This window comes from Microtus oregoni, unplaced genomic scaffold (assembly GCF_018167655.1).
Source record: "Microtus oregoni isolate MIOR12 unplaced genomic scaffold, Mior012 000000F_ref0000247, whole genome shotgun sequence".
Classification (NCBI taxonomy): Eukaryota; Metazoa; Chordata; class Mammalia; order Rodentia; family Cricetidae; genus Microtus; species Microtus oregoni.
In genome coordinates this window covers 30386057-30408278 of record NW_024543059.1, presented here as the reverse complement: position 1 = coordinate 30408278, position 22222 = coordinate 30386057, and the positions used below count along the sequence as shown (strand labels likewise).

The window sequence follows — 22222 nt, the reverse complement described above, 5'->3', positions numbered from 1 at the left end:
TAAACTTCCATGCTGGGTGTTGGTGGTGCATGCCTTAAATCACAGCACTTGAGAGGCAGAGGCAAAGGGATCTCTGTGAGTGAGTTCAAGGCCAGCCTGGTCTACAGAGCAAGTTCTAGGACAGCCGGTACTTCACAGAGAAACCCTGTCTCGAAGAACCAAAAAATGTAATGAAATAAAGTAATAAACTTTTCCTACTACAAGTTGCCTTGGTTATAGGGTTTTAAGACAGCAACAGAAAGTAACCAAAACATTCACCAACCTCAAAGATGATAACAAGGAGGGCAGCCTCAGGAAGGCCATACAACTCCCAAACTCACTCACCCAGGTAACACCCACCAACATCCCTAAGTAACTCTACATACCATTCTCAGTCACGGCCAGGGTTTGAGCATCCCCACTCCCACACGCAACATCGATGACCTTTAGTCCTTTAAGTCCAGCCACTAGCATTGGAATGGCCTCATCTTCACTGGAGCCTTGAGAGAGATACAACTGTCATTCTCCATCCCTCTCAGCAGAAGCAACCTCCCTCTACCCCATGGCTGTGCTCATGTACAGTAGACATACCATGGCCCAAGCGGCCATAGTTCCCACGGCCCCAGGTGTACAGCTCCCCCTCAGCAGTGATGGCTGCGCTGTAAGTACTCCCACATGCTATGTGCACCACATGCTTCCCGGCCTGCTTTCCTGAGAAAGCCGAGATCACCTTGGGCTCCTCCAGGGGCCTGTGGGAAGAAAGGTAAGAAATGACATTGTAGGCATTTCTTAAGGGTGGAAAAAGCAAATAGGTGATCAGAGCATGACGCTCTTTTGCTTTTCTATCTCAAACACAGAACATCACCACCTCCTAAGCTGGATCCAGCAACAGTATCTGTTGAAGACTCACAGAATGAACTATACAGCAGCTCTACTCCTAATGTCCCCAAACACAGCTCATCATCAGCAAAACAATAAACTGCTGACACACACATCAACATGGCTATACTGTAAATATGTAATGTGGCTCAGTTCTAGAAAAGACAAAACAATTTTAACAGAGAGCAAGGCAAAATGTTGGCAGGGGCTAGAGCAGGAAATGAGGGAGTAACTGCAAAGGGTACAAAGACAAGACCGGGATCAACAGTAACACCTTCTCTCTTGACTGTGGCGGGGGATACGCTGCATGAATTTGTCAAAACTTACCCAAAAGTCAATCTGGTGTGTGTGCACATTATGCATGCATGCATGTGTATTCGTGTGTGTGTGTGTGTGTGTGTGTGTGTGTGAGAGAGAGAGAGAGAGAGAGAGAGAGAGAGAGAGAGAGGAATGTAGACAGAAAGAAGTGAGCAAATCTTACTAACAAAGTGGGATTTTTGATTTTACAGATTAAAAAGTTTGAGAAAATAAGGATAGCAAAATTTTCAGAATTAAAAATAAAAATCTAATTAACAAAACTTCTCATGTTTATAACCTACGTTATGCATCCTAGATAAACAACACTTTTAAAGACATGCTTTGCTCACTTTGTGACTACATACAAGAATGGGCACGGCTGGGGAAAGCCAATCACTACTGAGTACAACCCTTTCTTTCTTCTTCAGCTCAAGCTGAAACTCTTCCCACAGTTTTCTCCGATTCCTGCCTTTTGCACTGATCATTTTTTTCCTTCCCTGAACTCCGAGACCAAGGGAAGTTATTCATTCTAATCTCAGGTAATCCTAATTTCCTTAGGAAATACATCAATAGTAGTATATTATAAATACCTCCAAGGTATATTATACTGCCCTTGGCACCTCTGACGACCCAGGAAAATCCTGCCATACAGTCTGCAAACAATAGCCCTTCCAAACTCCTTTTTCACTAGTTTTGCTTCATTTTTCTTCAATATCTTACACTGTACCTCTAGGATCATTTCTGAACTCTAAAATAACGTGCCACACATATCCCTACTTTTCTTGACACTGAGATTCTTGCCAGAGAATATTCTAGGTAGTGATGTCTCCATTTCCACTCCCACAGTATAAATAAGTCAGAGACCTTCCAGTCTCTCCTCCTCTGACTCACAGACAGTCAGGGTTGAGATGTTTCTAACTTGACCTGCCTGCTCCCTCTCATACTCTGACCTCATGAAGCAAGCTTGCCCCGGAGACAGCACAGCTACCGAGTGTCAAGATCTCCCCAACAGGCTCCACCTGTAACAGCACCATACAAGATCTGTGGGAACTGCCAAATCTCTCAATTTTTAGCCCTAAGCATTTACAACATCTATTTTTTTGTTCACTTCTATTCTTCCATGGAAACTGAAAGCTTCCGCCCAGTAAGGTGAAACTGGTCTCTAAGAACACGTCATGGTTCTGCAGGTACTACCAGCGGGAGACATGGCCCAGTGTGAATAACATGGCAATGTGGGGTTTCTTTAATTTAGAAAACAAGATGGAGGGTACAGTTGCTAGTCACTACTAAAGCTGGCAAAGAGCGCACCCTCCATTTGTGGCAATTCCCAAGGAGTCAGTCATCAAGAATGGACACATGCCAGGAAGTGGCCTACGCCTTTGATTTTCAGCACTTGGGAGACAAAGGCAGAGGCAAGCAGATCTCTGTGCGTTCAAGGCCAGCCTGGTCTACACAGTGAGTTCCAGGACAGCCAGAGCTACATAACGAGACCCTGTTTTCAGGTAAAAGAAAAAGAAAAGAAAGAAAATGGACACATCGCGTTATGTCTCCCCCCTTATCCTAGAAGGCAGCAGGAAATCACTCCTGACATTTTCCATTCCATTGTGAATATGGATCCCTAGTGAGCATAGCAGTTTCTAAAACAGCTGTACGTACACAGTGTCTCCATGGCCCAGCCTTCCGCCATCCCCACAGCCCCAGGAGTACACCTCCCCTGTGGCAGCCAAAGCCAGATAGTGGTGACCATCAGAATGGGCAGCAATTTTCACAATGTTTCTGGAAGCAAGCCCCTGGACCAGTTGTGGAGCCTAGAAAGGTAAAAATCAGAAAGAACAGGTGGTCATGGGCAATGCGAACAGAGCAACTCTCCCTATTCACACTCAACCTGACAGACTGGGACCCTCTAGAGCTCCGAGTGGTAAGAATTCTCCACGTGGTCCATGAATGGCAAGTGCTGCTGTGAAAATAGACACACAGCTCAAGGACTTCCCTTAAACGAGAGCACCCATGTCCAGTGCACCATCAGAACCTCATCAGAACCTGTTCTTATTTTGTCGGCTGCCTTACACATGAACACTAGTTTACAAAGCAACTGTGATTAGCAATGGCAATTACTGGGTGGCATTCTTGATCCCTGTTAACGCCCACCACAACTGGGACCATCTAACATGACTATGACTATAATGTACAATGCACAGACACCTGCAACTGGGACCACGACACCATATGGCATCTACAGCGGGCCCACCACTGAAGGACGCATGCATCACACCACACTCAGCACCTACCAGCATGTCACTGTTATAAGCCTGTGTGTACACACGGCCATTTCGGGACAGGATCAAGAAACGCTTTTCCGCACAGGCCACCTGCATTACCCCCAGACTGGCAAGGCCTTCACACTGGATTGGACCAATCACATTGGCATAGTATTTCCATCCTATTAACCCCCAACCTATGACCTCCTGCAATGATCCCTGCAAAAAAAAAAAAAAAAAAAAAGAACATATATAAATGTTTCTCAGAGTAAGAGAATATGCAGAACTAATATTAAGATACTACGGAAGTGAAAAACAAAAAAGTAAATAGACCAATTAAGAACATCAAAATAACTCAGAATATCTCATATTAGCACAGCTAAATGGTAAGCTCCCAGTTTTGTTTATATTTCATTTCAAAAGTATCATTCAAAAGCTGGACTTTCAACATATTTTTCAATGATCAAACTATATCAGGTTATGTTTGTGTCAAAACAGGCAGAAAATCAAAACTCCAGGCATAAAGCTGGGAGCAAATGTCTTTACTGGTGGGGGTGAGAGAATGAAGCTACCTAGGAACAGCCTGAAGAGAAGGAGTCCACGCTGAGTCACCTCACCATGTACTGCAAAGACACATATGCATGCATACTCAGGATAAACAGGAACACACAACAGAATCAGCTGCCACAGTAGCATTTGGGTAGCAAAATTCTGTCACTAACTCAGGAGTCCATTTTAAGGGGACTTATTAAGAAAAAGACCCATTGCCAGGCATGGTAGCACATGCATCCCTCACAGCATGCAAGAGACAAAGATAAACATGCTCTGTGAATCCAAGGCCAGCCTCATAAACATGGAGTTCAGGGTTAGCCAGGGCTACATAGTAAGATGCTGTCTTAAAATAACAGTAGTAATAACAATAGGAGGAACTGGAGGAAGAGGAAAGAAGGAGAATGAAGATGGATAGAGCTCAACATACAACATATTTATAAAAACAGTCTTTAAAAATTAAGAAACCATTTCTATTTACCAATACAGAAAGAATCCAATATATCTTCTTGGTGAGAAGAAAAGCCAAAGAAAAAAATGAGGAGGAAGCTAAAGAATCATATAACATGTAACCACTGATGCGTTCATTCCAGAGAAAGTGAAAAGTTGCAGACCCGGATAGCAAAGTGAGATCAAGCAGTGGGATGCTGGGCATACGGAAGTCAGGGGAAGAAACAAAATGCACTGCCACACACCATCCGGACTCGACCATGTGGCTGTGCTTCACAGTCTGTTCTGTTGTCTTGGTTTTTGGTTGGTTTGATTTGCGTTTTTTGTTTTGTTTTTTCAAGACAGGATATCTCTGTATTGCCCTGCCTGTCTTGGAATTTGCTATGTAGACCAGGTATGTCTCAAATTCAGAGATCTACCTGCCTCTGCCTCCTGAGTGCTGGGATTAAAGGTGTATGTGTCGCCGCCACCACCACCCAGTTTATTCAACCTTTTGTTATTTTGGGTTATTTTTTTGTTTGTTTTTTCCTTTTAATGAGCTCTTGTTTGTATTCCAAATAAAAAGCTAAAGAAACTTGGATTGAAAGCCAGGATAATTACTCTATATAATCTTGACAAGAACGATGTCATCCCAAATATTTGTTTTCTCCAGGATACAAAAAGTGGAACATTGTGATGGACAGGCACACGCCAAATTCTTGTCACACAGGCTGATCACTACCACCATTACCATTATTTAGACATTTTACATAAAATATGACTGCAATGTTATTACATTATAACCAGCACTATACACTAAGCACTTCGGTGATAGCATATGTGGTCAGAGTGAGCAGGGCCATGGGTTTGATTCCCAGCACTGAAATAAAAGAAGATCTCTGGCACTTCCCTCTAGATGGCAGGAAGCTTGTTGTCATCTCTAGGGCCCCTAATTCGGCCACTAGGCCCTGTGTACTTGTAGGGAATGGATAAAATCCTGGATGAGTATGCTATTAGCATGAGCACAGTCATGTCAAGGACCCAAATGCCTCAGATTCATGAGAATAAAAATGCCTTCCGATGTCAGACTCAGGAAAATGGAAAAGCCTCCCCCAACAACAGAATCACTGTTGACAGTTATACTGGCTGGTTTTGTGTGTCAACTCGACACAAGCTAGAGTCATCAGAGGAAGGCACCTCAGTTGAGAAAATGCTTCCTTGAGATCCAACTACAAGGCATTTTTTCTTATTTAGAGAGCAATGGGGAGGGCCCAGCCCATCGTGGGTGATGGCCCTGGGTTCTATAAGAAGATAGGCTGAGGGCTGGAGAAATGGCTCAGTGGTTAAGAGCATTGCCTGCTCTTCCAAAGGTCCTGAGTTCAATTCCCAGCAACCACATGGTGGCTCACAACCATTTGTAAAGATGTCTGGCGCCCTCATCTGGCCTTCAGGCATGCAGACAGAATATTGTATACATAATATATATATATATATATATATATATATATATATATATATAAATAAATAAAAGATAGGCTGAGGAAGCCATGGGAGGCAAACCAGTAAGCAGCATCCTCCATGGCTTCTGCATCAGCTCCTGCCTCAGCGATCCTGGTCTGTTAGAGTTCCTGTCCTGACTTCCTTCAGTGATGAGCAGCACGCTGATATATAAGTGGAATTGAACCCTGTCCTCCCCAATTTGCTTTTTGGTTGTGGTGTTTCACAGCAGCAATGGAAACCCTAACTAAGACAACAATGCAAGCAGAAAGCATTCCTGTAGCTTCCTCCTCCCTCCCAGATGGTTTCAGTTGGAGACTGCTCCCCTGCAAAGAACTCCCACTAAGAATATTTAACCTTTCCTCCTACAAAATCGAGCCCAGTTTCAGGGCTGTAAGTGCCCTCTACCTAAGTAAGCATGGCTCACTTGGTCCAAGCATTTCTGAATGTTTTTCTGTCTTCTTCATTTCTGCAAGCCCTAGTACTTCATTGCCCACTCAGAGCACTGACCAACACTTTGAACTATAGACACATTAAAACATTCCAATCACCATTAGCAGAAAAATCAAATTTCAACTGGGTGCTTGTAGCCACACTCTTAATCCCAGCCTTGGGAGGCAGAGCAGGCAGATCTCTGTGAGGTCAGGGCCAGCCTGGTCTACATATTGAGTTCTAAGACGTCCAGGGCTACACAGAGAAACTCTGTCTTAGAAAAGAAAGGTAGGGAGGGAAGGAGGGAGGGGGGAGGGGAGGGGAGGGGAGGGGAGGGAAGGGAAGGAGGGAGGGAAGGAAAGAAGTAACCAACGAACAAATCTGGCACATACAGAATGAAAATCGACAAGAGCTCCTAACCCTACCACATGCAAAGAACACTAAGCTGGTTATGGCTCAGTGTTTGTGATGGTTAATAGTGTTAATTATCAAGCTGGCAGAATCTGGAATGGCCTGGGAGGAGAGCCTCTTGCCACAACTGGAGGGGATTATCTGGGTAAGTGCTGTGGGAAGCCTCACCATGACTGTGGGCAGTGGACTATACATGGAAACAGCAAGCTGACCACTGCTCTCGCTCACGGGCTGCGAGTGCAATGGGACCAGCTGCTTCGAGCTCCTGCTGCCTTGTATACTCCAATCGTGAGCTAGAATAATCCACCCTTTCTCCTTTAGGTTGCCTGTGACAGATTTTTTTGTTTGTTTGTTTCTTTAATCACACAACAAAAAAAGAAACTTGTCCAGTGCACTTAAGGTCCAAGTCATCTTCATTACACAAGAAGAAGCCCTGCCCTCGCACATACCTTATGAGAGGTGGGAGAGCTGCACAGAGGAGGCATACAGGGTGTAGCCAGCCGGTCTAAATGAGCCATGACAACAACTGCAGTTTGCCGCAAATCAATGGCAAGTTCATTGTCTTGTGGAAGAGTAAGGTACCTCAGGAAGCTCTCATTGGGGCTCAGAGGGCCAGACAAAAGCTAGATTAAGAGAAAAACATACTCAGAAACAGAGGAAGAAAAATACCACCATCAACCTCTAATCACGCTGTTGGTATTTAGTTATGCGTTTCCAATAGAGCTTATATTTTAGCCATCAAACAATGCTGGTCATACAGCTACACTAAACATTTACACACTTCTATACCTGGCATATAAAAACACAACAGTACTGACTTTACAATCTATATACTTTTTATACCACACATGTGTAGACACCATATGGACTGTTTATCAAGCCAAACTACCCTATGGGAACACTGCCCTCAAACCCTAACAAGAGGACTGGGAAAACAACTCTGTCCTCAACACTGAAGACCTGACATCAATTCCCAGGATCCATGTAAAAATATCAAACATAGTGCTATGCACTTGTAATCCCTGAACAAGGAAGGTTAAGGTAGGTTCACTGGCCAGTCTGAACTACCTGGGGAATTCTAGGCAAGTGAGAAACCCTGTCTCAAAAAAAATAAGGTGGGTGATTCCTGAGGAACAAAACCCCAAACTGACATCTGGTATCCATACAAAGTGAAGACGGAGACAGACACACACACCACACAGACACATACATGCTTTTTTAAAGTATAGGGACACAGAGCAAGCTCGCTGAAACATAACACAGTACTTCAACATGCCTTTGGAAACTAAAAACAAAACACAACAAAACCCCTCATTTTGATATAAATATTGCCGTTAGAGAGAGATTTTGCTTAACTTTTCTAGAGTGTTGAGCATGTTAGAAGTACTCTAAGAGTCTTCAACAATCCTCACCCCACCCATTTGAAACACGAAGCTGCCTGGGCTAACATTAAATCTTTGATCCTCCTGCCTCAGCCTCCCAAGTAGCTAGGATTACAGGCCTTTACTACCTGGCCTGGCTGTCTAGTCTACTAAAGCCTTGTTTTATTTACAATTAACATCATATTTCTAATTCTTGCAAAAACAAAGTCTTATTATCACCTAAGATTGTTCACATGTAAATTAGGCCAAAGTGATAACAGAACACCTAACTTTACAGAAAAGATAAAGGCTCAATTTGTACTTGTGAAGAGCACAGTCCTCGGGTATTTGTTTACATAACACAAAACAGCCTAACACCACATCTAAAATTCACTTCCCAAAACATTCAAGCAGCTGCTGGGAACACAAAGGCACTAAACCAGACACACAGAGATCACCTCAGCTGACTCAACAGAGAAGCCTGTAAGTCAGCATGGCAGGCAGTAGGCAGAAACCTGAAAGACCAATGGATCCATGCCAAACCATATTTCTCTTCACAAGTACAAATCTGAAAGCCTTCTTTAAATACTATAAAAGGATCTGTATAGTAGCCATGGCACTCTACCTCGTGAATATAGTGCACCTGATCTCCTGTACCTGCCTCATCTCACCTGCTGCTATCACCAGTAAGCAAACACACCTGAAAGGCATCCATTCCCATAGATGTACACTCTGGCTTACGTATAATACAACTAGTTCTTCAATACAGACAGAATAAGAGCCACCTAAACACAAGCCCCAGGTGACACTCACGTGCATATCCCCTTCTGCATGTGGCATGTCCTTACTGCAGATGATGCTCTGAAACCTCTGCAGCAGTGGCAGAAGAGGGGCACTGGTGCCTTGGGCAGACCGCTCATTGTCAGTTTCCTGTGCCCCACTGTCCCACAGCTGAAGCAACAACAGGATGGCAGACAACATTTGGCTGAAAAGGAAGGATATTTACTCTCTAAAAAAGTTACTGTTTGTCATACCACATCAAAACTAAACATATAATTAGAATTATAAGAGGAAAATGATATGAGAAGATGCTAAAATAATATCATGGAAATAATTCTTGGCAGTTAAATCACTGAGTCATTGCCAAGAATTTAGCAAAAGACATTTGCCATCTATTGATATGAAAATAGCTAAGACATTTGAGTAGTGCTTTCTACATGAAACTTCAAGAATCTTAAATCAATAAATGAAGAAAACCTATTTCAGAAAGATGAAATAAACAGTTGTTTAGGGGAAACATCTTACAAAGGAGTTCTAGACAACTAGATAGATTAGCCTAAAAAGAAAAAAAGATAGCAGAGCAGACTAGCAGAAGAATAAACACGGGGCCCTGGCATGAAGGTCTAGCTATAGAACACTACAAATTTGCTATGGCCACAAATAAGTGGAATTCACATCACAGCAGGTGTCTAGACACACAACCATCTCCTGAGATGCCTTGAGCCTCAGACCACTCACCTAAGGGTGCCTCTCTGGACAGCCAACTCCAGCAGGATGGCCAAAGCCAAGTGCTGGTCCTGTAAAGGAACGCCTCCTGGCCCCTTAGTCCCTGGTGTCCCATGAACATCCCTGGAATGACAGCAACAGGAAGGCTAGGCAACATCAGGAAAAGCAGCAAACTTAAAATTACCAGCAGGCTAATGACATTCAATCTCCCATAAAAAAGACAAGCACATACACACACATACACACAAACAGACATACATGAGGGGAGGGAGGGAGGGAGGGAGGGAGGGACATCTTTATGGGGAGGGTACTTTTTCCAGTATGAGGGATCAAATCTTAAGCTTTGGACACACTGGGTATTGGGCTCTATCACTGAGCTCTACTTCCCAGACACTAAAGGTGTTTTTAAAAGCATGATTTTAGATATTATAGTACATTAGAAGACAGGCCCTATGTTTCTGAAGCATAAAGTAAGCTGTCTCATTACACAAAAATGAGTAGAAAGTTCTTCAATGGGGATGGGCTATGGCTTTGTTAGTAGAGACCTTTCACTAGCATGCACAGGGCCCTGGATTCCAACCCAGAACTGCATAAACTGGACAGGATTATACATTATAGTCCTAGTACTTGAGGGGGGCGGTCAGAAGTTCAAAGTCATCCCTGACTACAGTAGTTTGAGGCCAGCCTGGGCTTCATGAGAACCTGTCTCAAGGGAAGGAGGCAGGGATGGAGGGAGGGAGGGAAGGGAGGGAAGTGGGGTTTGGGGTGGGCACTTTTTCAATCTGAATAAAATATAGCATCAACTGTCCCATACAAAATTGGAGAATTAATTTTTGAAGCCACCAGAGGATCTAAAGGCACTTGTCTATGCATATTTATATTTCACATCAGAGAAATATTTGAACTTTGTGCTTGATAATAAATAACAAATTCCCTGACCTAAAATTGGAAAGGGGAGGCTATAACTGAAACTGAATTTTTAAACTTAATTCCAAGGCTATTTTCAGGGCTTTAGCTTTAAAATCCTACAGCAAAGCCTGCACCAGCAAACCTTGGAGAGAGACTCATGGCTCATGTGCAAGAGACTAAAGGCATCCCTGTCGATCATAGGAATAAATAGTAATGACTTCTGTTGAAGACACAAGAGCACCCTAGCTTTCCTTCTATGTGTCTGTACTTAATTTTGTATTATTTTCTTTGCATTAAAAAATGTAACTACAGATTCATATTGAAGCCAAGAGCAGAAACACACACCTATAGTCACAACTACCAAGGAGCTGAGGATCACTTGAATTCAGAGTTCTGGACTATAGTATGTAATGCCAATTGTGTAACACTAAATTCAATATAGCAACCGCCTCGGAGCAGGGGACCACGAAGTAGTCTAGGACCCCCAGTTTGTCTAAGGAGGGGTACAGCTGCCCATAAACTCCCATTCCGATTAAAAAAATATACAAAAAATAAGAGTATAGCTATATGCTAGAATTCGGATCATAAACATCTGCCCAACACCTGTGTACTTGCTGGCTAGTCCCAAATCCATGACATTATGGAAAAGTGACAGACCACTTAGTAGGTAGAGTCTAGTCCAAAAGTTAGTCATTGCTGGTACACTATTGAAGACAAAACTATAACCTGACATTTCCTCTTTCTCTATTTAGTGGCTGCCATGAAAGGACAGGCTCCTCCATGGTGAACTCTGCTGACACAGGTCCAAAGCTACAGGGCCAAGTGACCACAGACTGAAGTCTCTGAAACCAGCAGCCAAAACCTGATGGAGGTTCTTGTTACAGCAATAAACTAACAAACAGGTTTACACATTTCTTTTCTGCAGTGAGAAGGACCAAACCAGGTTGTACATGCTCAGCAACTGCTCTCCTACTGAGCTACAGACCCTGCACTAGTCAGAACATTTTGCTTGAGTAGTCATGTACTCATATATTATCTACAAGACTTCCAGGCAAACACAATCTCGAAAACAGTGGCTCTTCATTAACACCAGGAGGCACACAAGAAGTGCTCAAATTATGATGGGCATATCAACAAATATGTCCAGAAAACAGCGAATAACAAAAAAAAAAGGTCTAGCATTTTCCATCACATTCAATGCGACAGCTTCTTGACTCACAATCATCATAAATTAAATCATCTAAAAAACTGAGAATGGGCCAGAGAGCTGGCTCAGCAGGTAAAGCACCTACTGCCAAAACTAACACACACACACACATACACATACAAAACAAATAAATAAAATGTGCAAAAACAATTTTGAAGCTGGGTATAGTAGCACATGCCTTTAATTCCAGCAGTCAGGAGGCAGACAGATCTTTGTGAGAGGCCAACCTGGTCTACAAAGCAAGTTCTAGGACAGCTAGGGCTGTTACACAGAGAAAACTTGTCTCAAAAAAAAAAAAAAAAAAAAAAAGTTAATGTGAATAGCAAGAACTTGAAAGCATGCTAAAATCACAGCAGCAAAACCTAGTCAATAAGAAGGGATGAGAACGAGGCTCAAACACACTGGAGCTATTCCAGAGAAAAGCAAGGAAAATGCAAACTCACCCAGTCACAACAGATCTGAGGAACCTCGTGGCTCTCTCTACCACCTCCAACCACACAGATGATACCGTGCTCTCATCAAAGAGAGAGGCCTCAGGAAGAGCTCGAAGGGCATCCAGGGACTCTTGCAAGAGCTCACTGCAGAGATCAGCATCCTCACCTGAGCAACACACAAGCATTGCTGACAAGCAGTGTTCTAGTCACTCCCACTGAGCCTCCAACCCCTCAAGTGAAAAGACAGTCAGGAGATTCTTCACGCGATGGGTCAAACTGTACCACAGCTGCAGAAATCCCAGTCCACCTTTGATATCTCTCACATAAGCAGTATGTGTGAGACATACTGAGTGTCTCTTACCTGAAATACGGAGTGTCGGTGTGTGTGTGTGTGTGTCTGTGTGTGTGTGTGTGTGTGTGTGTGTCTGTGTGTGTGTCCCTGGGTCCATATACATCTCACACACAGAAACTAGAGGTTTCTCATGCAGCATCTTTGGTGTGGCTGCATTCTGGCAGCAACCTATCTCATGAGGTTAGTGAGTTTCTCTACTTATGAGATCATGAGTCAAAAGACTTGAGATTTTGGAAGATTTCAGATTGCATTATTTTCAGATTATGGGTGCTCAACTGATAACTTCTTACTAAGTCATTAAACAGTGAAGGAGGTAAGGTGGGTTTGTAATAAATGAACACTTTTTAAAAACACAGACCTGAAGCAGGGCAGTGGTGGCACACACCTTTAATCCCAGCACTCAGGAGGCAGAGGCAGGCGGATCTCTGTGAGTTCAAGGCTAACCTGGTCCACAAGAGCTAGTTCCAGGACAGGCTCCAAAGCTACAGAGAAACCTTGTCTTGAAAAACCAAAACAAACAAGCCATAGACCTAAAAACTCAAAGACCCTATAGCCTCTGATCTTACAAAGAAGAACTCAAGGTGAAGAGAATGAAGACATCTACAAAGATTAAACGATTCTGAAAATCCCCCGAGAGGGCCTCAGGGACCTGGCAGTCTAGTTAGTAGGTGGCCAACAAGGAACTTGCTGGGGCAGAATTGCTCAGGGAACTCAAAACTCCCATCTATGAAGGGAAGAGAATGGCTACACACATACCTGAACGCCAGGCCCTCCGTAAGAAAGCAAAGGCAAAGGAGAGCGCTGCTCGGGACCCAACTCTGGCGAGTCCTTCTACCCCTCTGCCTGTGGGGCGAGAACTGCAGATAAACAGAGAAACATGAAAATAATCAAATAAGAATGTAGGCCAGGGTGTGACCTATGGTCTTCTTTAGCTATCAGGATCCATGGTGGGTTTTAGTTTCAATTTTTAAACTTTGTATAAAATATCCTTTGTAAAGGAAAAGTTTCTCTGTGAGGACCTGAATAGTGCAGGGAAGGCTGTGCACACTCATCTGTGAGGGCCTGAATAGTGCAGGGGAGGCTGTGCACACTCATCTGTGAGGGCCTGAATAGTGCAGGGGAGGCTGTGCACACTCATCTGTGAGGGCCTAAATAGTGCAGGGGAGGCTGCACACTCATCTCTGAGGGCCTAAATAGTGCAGGGAAGGCTGTGCACACTCATCTGTGAGGGCCTAAATAGTGCAGGGGAGGCTGTGCACACTCATCTGTGAGGGCCTAAATAGTGCAGGGGAGGCTGTGCACACTCATCTGTGAGGGCCTAAATAGTGCAGGGGAGGCTGTGCACACTCATCTCTGAGGGCCTAAATAGTGCAAGGAAGGCTGTGCACACTCATCTCTGAGGGCCTAAATAGTGCAGGGGAGGCTGTGCACACTCATCTCTGAGGGCCTAAATAGTGCAGGGGAGGCTGTGCACACTCATCTGTGAGGGCCTAAATAGTGCAGGGGAGGCTGTGCACACTCATCTCTGAGGGCCTGAATAGTGCAGGGGAGGCTGTGCACACTCATCTGTGAGGGCCTGAATAGTGTAGGGGAGGCTGTGCACACTCATCTCTGAGGGCCTGAATAGCGCAGGGGAGGCTATGCACACTCATCTGTGAGGGCTTAAATAGTGCAGGGGAGGCTGTACACATTCATCTGTGAGGGCCTGAAGAGTGCAGGGGAGGCTGTGCACACTCATCTGTGAGGGCCTGAATAGTGCAGGGAAGCTCTGTGCACAACTGTAAGTGACTATCAAGGATGAAGTGTTACTGCTGCTTTCAGAGGAGGCACTGGATGCCAGGAATATGGGAATAAATTTCTGAATGAGAAATATGTGTATTACATAAGAAACCCTTTAAAGCTGAGTACACATGTTAAATCTGATCAGGAGAGCTTGGAGAACTATTGCTAACATTTTCCCTCGAAGAAAACTGTCCCTGTGTAAACATGAAGCTCAACTCTACTCAGACAGTTGGGATCTTGGCCCCCAAGAAAGAACCTATAGTTCTAAGCCAGTATAAAAACCACTCTCAAAACAATAGCCTCTTTTTTTAATTATTGTTACATATGTGTGCATGTGTGCACAAATGTATAAATACAACCTACTATAAGCTCAAAAAGATTTTTTTTTAATTTTAGAAATTCCTTCATTTAATGAAAGATGTCCCAATTAACTCATCAATGCTTAAGTCCATAGATCATGCAAACCACTTTCCATATCTAGGGTGATATGACCAACACATAAGTGTGCATAAGTCTCTTAGAATCAACCACTGACCTAGACAGAGCTCTCAGACCAATGACCATCACTGTGGGCTGCTGTCTGTGTGGTCAGGAAATGAAAAACTACCCCACCTATTCTCAAATGGAAAGAAAACCCAGAGGTCCCTTTGTACAGCTACGGTGAAAACTTACTCTAAATGTGCCAACAATGATTTCAACATGATATAATAGGGAAGGGGAGGAGAAGAGAAGAGAAGTGAGGACAGAGAGAGAGAAAAGAAAGGAAAGTAGAGGCGAGCACACTTCCTGCTGCATACACAAGACCACGTCACTCTAGGGAGTGGAAGCCGGAACTGCCACAACGAAAGACAAAGCTCGTAACCATACCAGACATGAATTACCCTGGCACTCTGTTCTCATGGGGACAAGAATTTTCACAGCTACACTGGGGGAAAAAATACAGTTTTATATGAGCCTTAAATATTCTAGTAGTTATTAGTTAATACCATTGGGCAAATTTGTTGAAGAAGTGATAAATACCCACAAATTAAAAACCATGTGTCTAGAAGCATCTTTAGTAATGAAGAAACTGTCTTAAACAAAAGAGGCAGAACTAACAGGGAGATGCCACCAGGGTTCTTCCATGTTAGCATTACCTTTTCTTCTCTGTGGGAGGCACGGAAATGCTGCTGCTTTTCCACTTAACTTTGACATTCTCCTGGAAAACAGTTCTGTTCAAGGCAATGAAATAGCGCTCTAAGATCACCAGCCTCTGCTTCAACCTCAAGGCCGAGAGTGTGGTGGTAGCTGATTGGACAGCCAGGGCTTGCTGCTCTTTAACCAGCACAGAAAGACACTCCTTCAGCTCATTCACATCTGGAACACAAGATAAGAAAACAGTCCAGTTTGTCAAGACCTTGGGCACAGTTGGCAATAACACTGAGAAATTAGACAACAGCAGTAGAAACACTTAAGCATACAACACGCCCAAAGCATTAAGCACTGTGCACATATTAGCTGGTAGTACTCTATGTCCACACACCAAACTCAGGCACAGAGGGGTTAAGTAACTTGACTGAAATCACACGGTGGAGTATAGCATAAGACATGGATGGCTTTTGGCTTCCATCATTTACTAGTTCTCTGCGATTACCATGTAAACATTGCTAATACAAAGCTGAAGGGTTGTAGAGCAACTGCTTAGCATGCAGAAGGCCCTGGACTCAAGGCTTAGTCCCACAGAAATGAACAAACAAATCTTCAAAACTATAAAGTCAAACTTCTCAGTAGCCCACTTTCTAGAGAAAAAAAAAAACTCTAGCCACATTCCTATTCCATTTTCACATCCAACACACATGGTTTTATAGATCTGGAGAAAACATGTAACATTTATCTTTTTGAATGTCACTTAATCTGATGATCTCCCATTGTCCTGAAAATAACATAATATTATTTTTTGTTGGTCAACATCATTTAATGATTAGTAAATACAAATCAAAACAGTAACGCACCATTTCCCACTCATCAAGGTGGATATTATCAACAGGAAACAACAAATGGGAGCAAGGACTTGGGGAGATTAGAACCTTGTGGACTACAGAAAGAATGGAAACCCAGTGTGGCTCTGGAAAACACTGTACCTGTGTGTGGAAAAAGTTAACCACAGTATTCCACACGATCAGTGTACCTGGGAATGCATACGGAACTAAGCAGTGACCTCACGCAGACTGGACAACCATGTCCGTGGCAGCAGATTCATCTACTCAGGGCACAAGGACAATGAATCAGATATCAAGGCTGACAGTGGCACTCACTAGGAGGGACAACCCTCACACTAGTACAGGCACCTGACAGTTAATATCTTCACTGTTTTTCACACGTACAATTTGTTCCTTTTGTACTTTTTCTAGAGAGTACTTTTTTCTGGTTTCATTTGTTTATTTATTGTTTCTGACTCTAGTAGCTAATTGGAAATTCACATAAAATGTGCTTCCTAGATTAAAGTTATTTTAAATAAAGGTTTTTATTACCAAAAAATGGGGGAGAGAAGCACCCCAACAGTCTACCAACTAGTGCAGAACATAATCAAAGTATGCACACAAACACAAACAGTGAAATATTATTTAACATTTTAAAAGGTCACAGCATGCACCTGGGAAGTAGAGGCAGACAGATCCCTGACCTCAAAGCTAACCTGATCTACTGAGTGAGTTCCAGGACAGCCAGGGCTACACAGAGAAATCCTGTCTTGAAAAACCAAAAAGGCTACATCATGGATAAATTTAAATACATACTAAGCAAAATAAGCTACATAAGAAGAATAAAGACTAAGTCTCTTTATGTGGAGTGCTTTTGAAGAATGAAGTGCAGACACCAAAGGTAACTGTAGTTGCCTGGAGGGCTAGGGAACAGTTTAATGGATATGGGTGGTAATACTTTTGTACCAGAATATGAACTGTGTGCTTAAAAAATGGTTATAATGGTTATATTTTTCTCAGATACATTTTATTCTTATACTTTATATCAGATATAGTTTACTGTAATATGGGTTTTAATTTTAGAAAATTCCATTACCAAACAAAAACCTGATCCACTTCTGTCAGAAAGTATAATACCTGGCTGTTTGCCCCACACCCAACTCTCCAGGATTGATTTGGCTTTATACACAGGTGCAGGTGTCTCTTCCTCCTCCTTCTTCTCTTTGTCAGTAAGGTCTTCTTTCTTGGTTCCACTCTGAGTATCAGCACCATCATCTGGAGAATTAAAAATGCTTATGTCCATGATTGTCTTTCAAAATGCAACAGCCAAACTGGGCATGGTGACTCATGCCTATAATCCCCCGCACGAGTTCAGGACTACCTTGGGCCACAAAGGAAGTTCCAGGCCAGCCTGGGCTACAGAGGGAGGCCCTGACTCAAAAGAAGGATAGGAGGAAGGGAGGGAAGGAGAGAAGGAAAGAGATAGGAGGCCGGGAAAGCAACTCTTGCCAATCTCTACAAACGTTCTACACAAATATGGGAAGTTACAGCATACATCAGTAACTCAATGTTTTATTTTTTTAAAAAAATCACATGACGGGGCTGGAGATATGGCTCAGTGGTTAAGAGCACCGACTGTTCTTCCAGAGGACCCGGGTTCAATTCCCAGCACCCACATGGCAGCTCACAACTGTCTGAAGATCCAGTTGCAGGGGATTTGACACCTTCACAACAATGCACATAAAATAAAGTTAAATAAACCATAAAAATATTTTAAAAAAAATCACATGACTTAAAACTGCAAAAGATTCAATATAGTTTACTCAATAACGAAAGAATACAATATAAGGGATTTTCAAATTCTTTAAAGCATGAAGTTCTTTTTTAACATTTTTCAATGTCTTACTAGATTCCACACTGTCTTTAGCATTTATCTATTTGGATTTCACACTAACTGCTTTAATCCAGGGGCTCAAAACTGCTGGATGACCACAGGAAGAACTAGGAGATAACTCTAAAATCATTCTCTAACTGTCCAGTGTTCTCCTCTACTACCAGCTGAGAACCACTGCTATAAAGACCACTATGCTGGGCGGTGGTGGCACACGCCTTTAATCCCAGCACTCAGGAGGCAGAGGCAAGTGGATCTCTGGGAGTTCGAGGCCAGCCTGGTCTACAAGAGCTAGTTCCAGGACTGGCTCCAAAACCACAGAGAAACCCTGTCTCAAAAAACAAACAAACAAAAAAAAAAAGACCACTACCACTGAGATGACAATGTGAGTTCCATCCCAGAACCCACACAAAAGTGGTTAACTGTCCTCTGATGTCCACATACCTTCCATGGCACGTGCGCACACACACACACACACACACACACACACACACACAAATAATAAGTACATTCGAAGGACCATTGTCATTGAAATGTAATTCAGGAGCATTGAGGCACAAAAGAAAAGCTGAAAACTACCACCTCAAGCCACTGTAAAACCTCAAAGAGTAATACGTGCCTTGAAACCCCACACATGGCTGTGAAGAGAAGATGGGATGAATCTTAGCCCTAAAATGTCAACAAGTCCTGTCATAAAAGGCTCTAACTAAAATAATCACATAAATTACATATATATACACATATATACTATATCTTAGAGTATATGTGTGTGTTTCACACCAACCAAATCACTAATTTTCTGTTAACTAAACTTTGTTTTTTAAAGTGTCTAGAATTCCTTTGCAAGCCCTCTCAGGTTTTAAGTGGACTTTAGTTGGCCACATGGGCGTCAATTTGTTGAAGGGCATTTGTACAAAATACCCAAGGCGTCTTTGTTCAAACAACTGAGCCTAGGACCTAGACAGTTGCTAATGATTCAAAAGAAAAGACCCAAGAGGAGTAAGCTGACCAATTTCAAAGAAAACAAAATTAAGAGTTCTACAAAATCCTGTGTGCTAAACTTCAAATGCTGCTCTGCTAACATTTTCTGTACATCAACCCTAACTGCTCCATATCCTAAATACTAAGAGGCCTTATTACTGAAAACAAGTTTTGTAGGCTAGTGTAGCACAGCCCAGAGTATCTCCCCAGCATGACCACAGTGTTTGCCTAGCATGCTCAAATCCCTAGGCTTGATACAAAAAGTAAATTTTGCTTCATATTTGTTTCTTTCAGCTTTGGGGCCAGCTAACCTGGGGCCACAGAGAAGCAGAAACAAGACCCTACCTCAAAAGTCAAGATGAGAGCCGGGCGGTGGTGGTGCACGCCTTTAATCCCAGCACTCTGGGAGGCAGAGGCAGGCGGATCTCTGTGAGTTCAAGACCAGCCTGGTCTACAAGAGCTAGTTCCAGGACAGGCTCCAAAGCTACAGAGAAACCCTGTCTCGAAAAACCAAAAAAAAAAAAAAAAAAAAAGTCAAGATGAAAGAATTGATTCCTGCAGTTATTCTCTGACTTCCTCATGTGCACCTGCTTGCAAATATAAGCACACACACACACTAATAAAGGAAAACTTTATTAAAAAACTCAAGGTAACAATATGCAGGAAGCATGTGAGGAAGGCAGATGAGACACAACCACAAATGGGCATAGTGATGTAATAAACAAGATGAGCCAAAGACTGTGGGGATGAATTTGCATCCACTCACTGTATATACCTTTGGGAGAGTCTGCATGTATATGGAAACTTCCACATAAACACAAGAAACAGAGCTCACTCTAATAGATGTTGTAACCAAAAACAAAATCTAGTAATAGTTTTCCTCCTACACTTTCCAGTCAACAGTAACCAATCCATTCCACAGGGAGAAAAGTCATACATGCTAACAGTAACAATGCCTCGATACTGGAATGACACTCAACAGACTCTGCAGTGAGCCTCAACCCAGGCTTTTCAGATAGACAATCTGGAGTAAGTGCTGGCATCCATGTCCTTTTACAGTGTTGGTGCTGATTTCAACGGCCAGGCACACCAAGAACACATGAGTCATGGTGAATTTTGAGCACTAGAGGCTTCAACAGGATTACTCCTCCCTGACAAAGGTTTAGTCAGGAATAATTTGCACCCAATCTCACGATAATCAACATCTATAGTTAGTAGGAAGATCTGTTTCAAAATTTAAAGGAGAAGCTATTCATGACTTCCTACTAGCTATACACTAGTTAATACAAACAAAAACTCCAGGCAGCTTGGCATATTAACTAACATCTAGACAAAAATCATCAAAAGGAGAACAAAGTATCAAGATCAAAGTTCAAGTGCTTTTTCTAGCATATTACAGTCTCTGGAAAACGCAATTTACACACACAAATAAATAAGAGCAATTTTTAAAGGGGGAGGGGGAAATAGTCCAGCATGTAAAGGCACTTACCACCAAATCAGATGGCCTGAGTCCAATCCACAAGACTCACACAGCAGAGAAAACCAACTCCCAAGCTGTCCCGACATGCACACCATAGCACCTGTGCACACACACGCACACACACACAGGCACGGACACATTTTTAAAATTTTACTTTAAAATGCAATTATAATGATATTTACAAAATTAAAAAAGTATTCATTAAAAGTTCTTACCCTTCCTAGAAGGGAGCTCTCGATTTTGGGTTAACTCTGTCCCAGTGTACACAATTTCTCCATCTTTAACCATTTCATTCCACAGACCACAGAGTCCATCTCTTGTGAATGCGAGCTGGCAAATACAAAAAGATAAACTTAAAGAGAGATCCATATAAATCTTTTTTATTCTAATTTTTTTGTTTTTGAAAATGTTATGAGTACTCGATCTACTCCAACTCATGTGCCCCTCTCAATTCATGACCTCCTCTTCTGCAATTATTGCTATATACATATATCATATATTGTACATATCTATACACACATATATAAAATATACACTACTTACTAAGTCAATGTAATGTTGCTCATGTGTTTAGGGTTGACCTTGGGAGCAGATAACCTATCAGGGGGTTCAGCACTGAAGAAAACTGATTCTCTTAGCAGGCATTGATTACCCATAGCTCTTGATGTGGGGTGGGGCCTTGTGAAATCTCCCCATCCACACTGTCATATCCACTGGTGCTAACACTGTGTAGAGACTTGTTTAGGTAATACCACGGCTGCATTGTTATAGATACAGCATCCCTTCTGTATCTAGGAGACACTATCTCATAGGAGGCCCCTGGTCCTCTGGCTCTTACAGCCTTTCCACCCCCTCTTCCATGATGTTCCTTTAGCCTTAGGTGAGGGTGTTATGTTGTGTCAATCACGGTTATTTCTCTCTGTAGTCTGACCAGATGTGAATTTCTGTAATTGCCTCTGTCTGCTACCAAAGAAACTTCCTTGATAAGGAGTGAGAACTACACTTACCTGTAAATACAAGGATAGTATTTGGAATACAGTTAAAAATTAGATCAGTTTACTCCAGGCACAGGTAGTTGAGAAGGTTTACAGTACTGGGCATGAATGGCCTACTAAGCTGGTTGCAAATACAATTAGGCAGCTGGTAGTTACTCCAAAATCAAAGTTCAACTGTTGAACCACGGGGGATATCTTAGTGGGCCTATGATAGCTGTGTTTTGCAGGTCTCATGGCTGGGTAGGACTACTGATTCCTTTTGTCCCTTGGAAGCTTCAATATATCTTCAGATATGATGAGAGTAAGTCCTCACAGAGGGGCTTTCAAGTCAGTTCTAGCTCAATTTCTTCAAGTTCTGTGTGCAAAATGTATAGTGTCTTCAGCAACAGGGTCTTAAAGAATTATATATAGAGGGAGAAAAAACCCTGGTTCCCCTTATTTTATTCAATTATTCAATAATAAAACAATGAACTATCTACTTTATTTAAAACCAAGTAACATGTCAAAGATCACAGAACAAACACAGGATGGTGAAAGAGCACATATGTCACTGTACACCATGTTGACTTTCATTAGTGGATCAGGGGTTTTGTTTGTTTGTTTTTTTTAAACAGGCTCTTACTAGGCATCCTAGT

At 42.6% G+C, this 22222-nt stretch overlaps 1 protein-coding gene across 1 annotated transcript in view; it reads right to left on the bottom strand.

The window, feature by feature from the left end:
* The window catches only part of Herc2 (HECT and RLD domain containing E3 ubiquitin protein ligase 2), a 161150-nt gene that overhangs the window by 125902 nt on the left and 13026 nt on the right, over positions 1-22222 (bottom strand). The window contains exons 3-14 of the mRNA XM_041656580.1: positions 20808-20922; positions 17378-17515; positions 15419-15638; positions 13257-13357; positions 12158-12314; positions 9611-9721; positions 8906-9077; positions 7181-7354; positions 3444-3632; positions 2812-2963; positions 571-728; positions 366-479 (exon numbers count right to left, since the gene is read on the bottom strand). Of these exons, the coding sequence (XP_041512514.1) occupies positions 366-479; positions 571-728; positions 2812-2963; positions 3444-3632; positions 7181-7354; positions 8906-9077; positions 9611-9721; positions 12158-12314; positions 13257-13357; positions 15419-15638; positions 17378-17515; positions 20808-20922 (1801 nt within the window). The remainder of the gene's footprint in view (positions 1-365; positions 480-570; positions 729-2811; positions 2964-3443; positions 3633-7180; positions 7355-8905; positions 9078-9610; positions 9722-12157; positions 12315-13256; positions 13358-15418; positions 15639-17377; positions 17516-20807; positions 20923-22222) is intronic.